Consider the following 9741-nt stretch of genomic DNA (forward strand, 5'->3'; position numbering starts at 1 on the left):
GAAAATGCTGCACAACGAAAACAAGCTACGCAAAGAAACACGCAAAAGATGATAAACAAAAGTATCACAGAAAAAGCTTTAAAAGAGCGAATGTGGTTGTAGCATCGGAATCTGAATCTGAGGAGGAAACCTTTTTATTGAGCACAATTGAAATAGAGTCTGAGTGTAACGTCATTTCAAAACCCTCCCATGGATTTTTCTGTCAACTTGACATAAACAACAACAAAGTTGTATTTCTACTTGACAGTGGGGCAAAAGTTAACATATTGCCGTACACGGAATACAGCAAACTGAACAGCAAACCACTCCTCATTCCCGTAAGTACGCCAGTCAAAAGCTACTCTGATGCTGCTATCCCAATTTTAGGGAAATGCAACTTGGACATAGCGTACAGTAAGGATCGTAAAGGAACATTTGCAGTATACATAGTTGATGACAAATTATAAACCACTATTAAGTGCTGATACATGTGTGCAGCTACAACTAATAATACCGAACTTTGAGGAAGCGTCACTGAATACAGTGGAACGAAACACCACTAACGGCATTCATCATGTACAAGATATTGTAAACAAACACGATAATGTCTTCAAAGGTCTTGGGTGCTTACCAAGGAAGTATCACATACACACTGACAAATCGATTCCACCAGTTCAAAGTCCTTGTCGGAAAATACCCTTCAAGATAAGAGATAAAGTTAAAATGGAACTTGATCGCATGGAACAGCTTGGTGTGATAGAAAAAATTCAGGAACCAACTGAATGGGTAAGCAACATCGTTACCGTGAACAAACGGAATGGTGACATTCGCCTATGCCTTGACCCTAGAAATCTCAATAAAGCCATAAAGCGTGAACACTTCAAGCTACCGTCGAGGGAAGAAATTATGGCCGAATTCGCTGATGCTAAATTTTTTACAAAACTAGATTTCACATCAGGATATTGGCAGCAACCTCTCGATGACGAAAGTGCTCAACTAACATGCTTTATTACACCTGTGGGACGTTACATCTTCAAACGTTTACCATTTGGAATTAACTGCGCAAGCGAAGGGTTCCAAGTGGCAATTAGCAACTTGTTGGAAAACATACCACGAGTAAACTCAATGCAAGATGACATCATAATATCATCTAAAACAATTGAAGAACATAGAGACAGACTAAGCCAAGTACTTGATATAATAGAGAAAAACGGCATAAAGCTAAACAAACGAAAATGTGAGTTCTGTGTCAAGGAAGTTGTATTCCTTGGGGATTTACTGACAGATAAAGGCATAAAGCCAGATCCAGAGAAAATTAAGGCAATAACAAATATGCCACAACCCTCAACCAAGCTCGAGATGCAACGATACTTAGGCATGGTCACATATCTAGCAAAGTTCGTACCAGACTTATCAAACATAACTGCTCCGCTAAGAGAGTTGACGAAAGATAACGTAGTCTGGGTATGGCAAACATCCCAAGATAATGCTTGGAGAGAAGTTAACAAGCTGTTGACAACTGCGCCAGTTTTGCAATTCTATGATCCAAACAAGCAATGCAAAGTCAGTGCGGATGCATCAAAGGATGGCATCGGAGCTGTTCTACTCCAACAGCACAATGATAGATGGGCGCCAATAGCATATGCCTCAAGAGCAATGACCTCAGCAGAAACAAGGTACGCACAAATTGAAAAAGAGTGCCTAGCCACAATGTTTGCATGTGAAAGATTCCACCAATTTCTTTATGGACAATCAGTTATATGCGAGACTGATCACAAGCCACTTGTATCAATTTTCTCGAAACCGCTAGCTGATGGACCTCTGCGTCTACAAAGAATGCGATTGCGTCTGCAAAAGTACGACATAAAGATAATCTACTGTATGTACCTGGAAAATCACTCCAAACAGCGGATACTCTTTCACGAGCAGTTGACGCGACATACCAACTGTCGTCAGAGCAACAATTTAATGATGACATTGATATGTATGTACAATCAATAATTGCAGCGCTACCTACTACTGACAAAAAACTCAAGGAAATTGAAGTTGAGTCAGGCAACGATGAAGCAATAAGAGAACTGAATCGCACAATTCAACAAGGATGGCCTAACAAGCGAAACAAATGCCACCCAGCAACACGAGATTACTGGAATTATCGTGATGAGCTATCAATAAAAGGCGATCTCGTATTCAAAGGTGATCGAATCGTAATACCTGCTAAAATGACAAAGGACATGCTTAAGCAAATCCATACTGGACACTTGGGTATCGAAAAATGCAGGAGACGGGCTAGACAAGTAATATTCTGGCCAAACATCAACAAGGACATAGATGACAAAGTAAAATCTTGTCCGACATGCCAGAAACACCAACCAATGCAACCAAAGGAACCAATTGTATATGCAGCCGATAACACCCAACCATGGCAAAAAATTGGGGTTGATCTTTTCACGGTAAACAATAACAATTATATCACATGTGTTGACTATTATTCTCAATACATTGAAGTTCGTCAACTAACAAGTTCATCTTCAGCAGCTGTAATCCACAACCTGAAATCATGGTTTGCGATACATGGTACACCATTTGTACTCTTTTCTGATAATGGTCCACAATTCGTCAGTGAAGAATTTCGGAAATTCACCAACGAATGGAACTTTGAACATACAACTTCCAGTCCATATTTTGCGCAGTCAAATGGACAAGCTGAAAATGCAGTAAAGATAGTCAAACGAATTATCAAGAAATGTACAGAGACAAAGGAAGATATATACTTAGCACTACAGATATATCGTGCTACACCACTCGAGCATGGACTTAGTCCAGCAGAAATGATGTTCTCAAGGAAAATCAGATCAAACCTCCCAGTTAATGAGTCAGCGCTAAAACCAAAACTTATTGACTTAAAGGAAAAGAAGGATGAGCTAAAGCAAAAACAAGCGCGGAACTATAACAAACATTCAAAAACTCTAGAAACCATACAATACGGACAGAAAGTTAGAGTATACGATACAACATCTAAGTTGTGGAACAAAGTTGGAACAATTCACAAATCACTACCTCATAAATCTTATCTTGTGAAATGTGGAAATGATATCTATAGACGGAACAGAAGGCACATTATGCCAATACCATCCATTGACAGATATGACAATGACGACTATGACTCGGATGACGACGTACCGGTTACAAATGACAGAAATGGTCAAACTACCGATCAAAGCCGACCACGACGTCAAGCCCGACGACCAGCATACTTAGACGACTATGTTACAGACAAAATATAATGTATATAGATAATTATGCAACGACTTATGAATAATGCTAGCATGTACATAAATAAATTTAAATAACAAGATAAAAATATTTTAAAAAAAAATCAAAAAAAATCTAAGTATAATACTCTTATTTTATGCATGAACTATGGATACATAAATAACGGATTTAAAAGAATACTAAGAAAAATATTTTAACTTTCAAAAGAGGGAAGATGTAATGATATTACATTACAAGTGACTGAACTTACAGGTTCAACAGGTCCACACACCTTACTGGTATCTAGGTTAGCTATCCTCATAGCCATGGCAACCACATACCAGACGTATTAGTAATGATAACTAATGTTTCATAACCACTTGCTATATTGCTGAGCTACAATAAACATCTACCAAACCAAACTAACGTCTTCGTTCATTTATATATTATATTGTTGTGTACAAACAAAGACATAACATCACACTAATTAATTAATATACAATAACAAATATATATATTTTGATATACTTTATTGAAAATATATATATATTATTCTTAATAATTGGGTTATTATATATTATATTAATATACAATACAAACACCACAATGTATTTTATTGACTTTATTAAACATATCATTTAGTAGAACAGTTAAAGTAAGTAATCATCGATTCGCCATTTCGTTTAAAAGAACGTATCACATTCAATCTGTAAAAAAAGAGAATAAATTACATAATAATTTAGATTGTTATTTACGTCCGAGGTAAAGAAAACCTGTCGAAACAATGACAATCAAAGATTACAAAACAACGACAATCAAAGCGCACACGGCGTTCCATACAAATTACCGTTATTGAACTAGCGGCCGCTTTGGTTGGCGGCCGCTTCGACCGTAATCCCCATACAGTACACACAGTTGGGAATGATGACTACTTCTTCACATGCAGCTAAAGTAAAATAACGTCACATTAAAGTGTGTTGTCACATAGTCTCACTCATGCATGCTCGCAAAAGGAATGTTTTGTCTCTGCTGCTCGTGCTCATGATTTACAAATGTTTTCATTGATGATGGTGTGGTCGTACTGTAGACTTGCCCCAAGTCTGTATTTTTTGTCTTTTTTATTTTAGTCCACCACCAGTCGACATTACAATATTTTTCTGAAAATACAATCTTGTGATACATGTATAGAAATCGATATCTGATATGTTATCTTTGGCTACAGTATATGGGGTGGGCTTTATACCGTAAATATGGATTTCGAATCAACCAATGATCGAACATCATTTGGTTTAAAAAAGAGTATGTACTGTATTAAATATGCATGATCGAGACTGAAATAAGAACTGTAGAAATATACTGTGACAGGTATTATTACTGTATAGGCCGAGTTTTTTTGTTAATTACAATCCATTAGATCAAGTCTACTGTACAGTAGGCCTTGTACAGTGCGTATGATCTGCCAAATAAAACGCCAATAATTTAGGTACATACCACCAACACATACAGTAGCTAAAGTATCACGCAGGGTCTGGGTGAGAGTTAATCAAATTTTCTCATAATAGTGATCCATTCAATGTTTGCAAAGAAACTAGCCTATCATATCAAGACGAGTTTTCATGTTCTTGGGAAAAATCGCATCAAATGTTTACCAGACTACTGTACTACTAGGCATACTGTATAATATCATTTCTAGCCTTCAGAAACTTCCATCATCACATCTCCGCTTCGCGAAGAAACGTGTTGGAGCTCATGTCTCCACATCGTCTAAACGTAACATACATAGCGCATGCGCATCATCTTGGTTTTTTCCAAAAATGCATATTAAAATAATTAGAGTGTAAGAGTACTGTAAGAGTACTGTCAACTGTAACGAAAAATTCATTGACAGTACTAAATAATTTGTTAATACATTGTCTTACAGCGCATGGTTGTTATTGATGATGAAAATGTTACTAAAGAAGCCTTGTTAGATTTGTTTCATCGAACTGTTTCGCCTCGGCCCCAACGTGAAATGCGCAACAACCGTGTTGGAAAAATGCTGAAAAATAGGCAGAAACAAGTCATTTCACTCGCACCAAAGCCCATCGAGGAACATAATTTGCTTACAGTTAAAGGTTCATCGTGGCCTGTTAGGTAGGTACTGTAGTAGTGTTATCAGGAAATGATTTACAGTCTTCTAGAATAAACACACACATACTTCAATGTATCTGTTCCATTGGAATAATTTCCTGCCCTTTTGTTCCATTGTTCACAAACAATGTCGAAGTAAAGTACTGTAAATCAACAAAACCATGACAGATAATTTACGCTTTTTAACTGCCAATGCGATGTTTTGAAAAGATATTTGTTAAATGTCAAGCTCAATTCAAACAAACTTAACAGAAGTGCTTTCTTTGATTCAATTAATAAGTAACCTGAACAGTAATATATTTGAATTTACTCAAGAATAAATATACATGTACAGTACAACTGCAGTACAGTATAACTGATTTGCTTTAAATTAGTGTACAGTACCATCTACTGAACTAATATCATATGAATGGTATGGTAATAATCTAAGCAGCCAGGGATGTACAGTACAGTACTTTTAGGAGAATTAAGGTGTGATTGTACACAGATTGCATTAAAAATGAATTTTACCAAAGTCTTGTGTCCAATTTAGCCTAAATTAGGGGTGGGATTATACTTGGTCATGTATACTGGTACAGGTTTCAAACAAAACAGCAATATTTTGATGAATAACTAATTCCCAAAAAACGGTAAAATAAATTTCTCTAATAATCACACTTGTTAAATTTTTATTATTTTGCAGCTCATCTCCTACAGCAGGTGGTCTCGTCATGTCAACAGATGTTTCATCAAAGCCTGGTTTTAGGTTAAAACCACCCCCTATTGTCCTCAATAAGAAAAATCGTATTGCAAAGTTAAAAAACCCCAGTGAAGAGAAACAAGGCAATAAAAAACAAAATGGAAAGGTTATCAAGTTAAAAAGTCCACCATCGTCATCATCGACGTCATCGTCATTATCGCCACCTGCGAAGAAACGTACGATGAACTTGCCAACATCGACTAGTCCTAGTACAAATCTTAAAAGGCCTTCACAACAAACAGAACAGGTAATTTCTGATTCTCAGAATAAATGTATCTATTTTAAATTGTCATTTGTACAGTACTGTACTGTACCTACATTCAATGATTGACAGAATAAAAGTTTACAGTACTGTACAGTATTAATTATTTTCATCACTACCATCATCACTGCTATCATATGTATACCTGCCAACTCTTTTCATGCAAAACATCCTTCTCCCACACCTCCTATAATACATTATTCAATGCTGAAAAGTAAATGCAACAAAAAATGTGATGTGCCCATATATGGATATGACGATGTCATATCACTACCATATTTGGGCATATCAATATCATATTTGGACATATCACACTTTTTTTGTCAAACTAGTTTGATAGTGTAGACAGAGCTTTACTACTGTACTGTATCAATATTGGTGTCATTTTATACATATTTTTGTTTTTACTGTGTACAGTACATACAGTACCTAAAAAAGTGGTCTGGCTATGACCCTGACACATTAAAGAATACAACACTTATCAGTTATGATGGTTGATTATGTACAATGAAAACTGACGGTGCTGTCAACTATTTAACAGCAAATAATGAAAATAGAGTGGAAAAATTATTAAATTTAGAAGAAATGTATTTAATGCCATTCAATGGCAGCATGTTTTTGGTGCTATGATGTGTGAATAAATTGAATGATGTGTGAATACATTGTGTGTTGTGAAAATGAAGACAATCATGTGTGAGAGTTGGCAGGTATATTATACATTCATTTGTTATTCATTATGCATTATTGAATTATGGTATGGGGAAACAAAATCTGGTGCGAAAAATTCTATACTAACACTGAGTATAATTTCATTCTATTTTAGAAGTTGGAATGTGATGGTTCTTCAAAGGAGAAACCAGAGATTGTCACCCCCATCATTATCATAATCATTATCACTATCATTCATTTAATGTTATTTAGTTTGCATTATTGAATTATGTCATGCAGAAATAATTATATTAACACTAAATCTGATTTCATTATATTTTAGAAGTTGGATGGTGATAGTTCTCCAAAGAAGAAACCTAAGAAAATTACATGGCCGTAATCAATAGAAATATAGTATTTTATTAAACTCTGGATAGTAATTATTGATAGGGACCTTTTGTTCTAACTATGCTGCCGGTCTACTAATGTATGAAGATTTATAACACACCTGAGTAGATTCTTGTCTTTTGGATGGATGGTGGGTCACATGATATTCAATAAAATATTCTATTGAACTCTTATGGCATCAAGAGTTCAATATTGAACTCTTACATCACAAAGAGTGCAATATTGAACCCTTATGACATCGAGAGTGCAATTTCATTTTGAGGGTTCATTTTTGTTACACAAGGAGCAGCAACCACACGCCTGACCCAAGGCTCTTCAATCAACCTGCGCAGTTTATAATTTTTCTACTCCGTGTCAAAAATTGGAGCGCTGCCTTTTCTATGGTCTAGGCCTTGGTCTAACCTCTCATTAAAAGTAGGTGTGGTATAAAACAAATAATGAATATTTTATATTCGTACAATGGAACAAACAAATAATTTCATCAGTGAAAAGATGAAATGTTCTATTATAGTCTCATGAAATTATTTGTACCATTGCACTCATGACAGCAACCAAAATTTTTCACCAACAGCTCTTTTTTTTTTTTTACTATGATAACGCAGTAACCACACATGTAGATGAGAGTTTGTTTTTAAGAACATCAGAGACCAGGAGAATATTTTAGTAATCTGATGGGTTAAAATTAGTGCTTTCACAAATGTAAAAGTAATACCAAATTCACAGATACTGCTTAGATATAAGCATCCACAGATGCTGTCAGGTTTTATTGTTTCATAGCAGACTGGAACGAAAGGTTCCTAATGTTTTATACATGTTAATATTAAATTGCCAATATTAAATAGTTTGTTTATACTTGACTAGAAGAGAAGAACCGAAGTACATCTATTCAATTTTTTTTATAGCGAAAAATGATAAGTCACAATGAAAAGTAATTCAATAGCTGAGTGGTTTATCCATGGCTGCGTTTTCATTGGCCAAGTGGTTTATCCATAGCCGAGCAGTTTATACATACAACTGTTTGAATGGTATGGTTTCATGGCCAATTCATATTCTGATGTTATAGTCTTCTCATAGGACTTCCAATGTTAGAGGTTTACCTGGTTGTACTAGCTAAATACATACCTGTGAATTTGTGGTCTGTATATGACTACCAAGGACATTTAAAGATATTGTCTCCCTGAAAAAAATGATTTTTTAACATTTTTTGGTTGAATGCTATTTTAATGTCACATAATAGTTATTCACTTTTATTATTACAATTATTTAACTGAAAAAATGTAATTTATAAATTGGCTGCGAGCCAATGGGTTTTTGGTTGAATTTAACTGTTTATTTTGTCATTTTATTGAAGTGAAAACATATTTTCGGGGGTTTTTTTCATACGGAAGTGATTAACTTTGTTAAAACTACAAAATGTACTACTGTATTTAAAGTCTGATTTTATTAATTTTCATTTTTCATGTTTGTGGGGGACAATACATATTTAAAGAACCACAAGCATTCTGATGTTTTATCAAAATAGTGCTATACAAATGTAGATTTATCAATATTTATTTTAACTGGTCTAAGATTATAGACTATTATTCAAAAGTTCAACATTTATAATAGAATTATATTATGGTTTTTACTAAAATCATGATAATAAATCCAGTTAAATGAGGTAAAATATTATAGTTTCACGTTGTACTTGAACTGTAAAACGAATCAATTAAGGAATCTATGATAAAGTGAAAAACGCAATAATCAATGAACAATTGTAGTAGTGTACTGTATATTTTATATGGAAAATACTATTGACTAATTTTCTATATTTGTTACAGTATTTATCAGCAATCAAGTTATTGATATAAAATAAATAAATTTTATTTGTATAATGCGCTTGTTTATTTTGAGTTATCCAGTTCTGGACCTAGAGAAATGTGTATGCATGACCATTGTGAATACGGTAGTTATTCGAATAAACACCCTGCTTTGAATAAACGGCCCCCTCGAATAAACGCCCCCCATAGAACATCATTTTGAATAAACATCCCATTCGAATAAATGCCCCACTACAGTACATGCATGTATACACAGTATTGTATTACAACACATTTCTATGATTGACATGTCAACAATTTACCAAGCATTTTGATTGAACTCTCCTAAAAAATACGGATGAACCCAACCCACTATATTCTCTTCCACACAAAAAGCAAAATGCCATTCTAGAGCATCAGACCAGAGATATACAGTACCCCATTCAAAACACAGTGTTAACATTTGCACTGTCATTTGCTCGTTCCATCATCAAGCATAATATTAGACTCCAGGAAGCTGG

The 9741-nt window shown here is 34.8% G+C and overlaps 1 protein-coding gene across 3 annotated transcripts in view; it reads left to right on the plus strand.

Moving 5' to 3' along the window:
• The window catches only part of LOC144849215 (ashwin-like), a 34559-nt gene that overhangs the window by 2420 nt on the left and 22398 nt on the right, over positions 1–9741 (plus strand). The window contains exons 2-4 of one of the 3 annotated variants that reach the window (XR_013613957.1): positions 5156–5367; positions 6047–6350; positions 7357–7535. Coding sequence is in view for 2 of the 3 variants with exons in the window: in XM_078706274.1 (XP_078562400.1) it covers positions 5156–5367; positions 6047–6350; positions 7189–7299 (627 nt within the window). In the remaining variant the exon portion in view is untranslated. Of the gene's footprint in view, positions 1–5155; positions 5368–6046; positions 6351–7188; positions 9298–9741 lie in introns of those variants that run through there. The other 2 variants (XM_078706274.1, XM_078706275.1) reach the window with 2 other exon arrangements.

Source organism: Antedon bifida, chromosome 7, assembly GCF_963402885.1.
Source record: "Antedon bifida chromosome 7, ecAntBifi1.1, whole genome shotgun sequence".
In the NCBI taxonomy this organism is placed as follows: Eukaryota; Metazoa; Echinodermata; class Crinoidea; order Comatulida; family Antedonidae; genus Antedon; species Antedon bifida.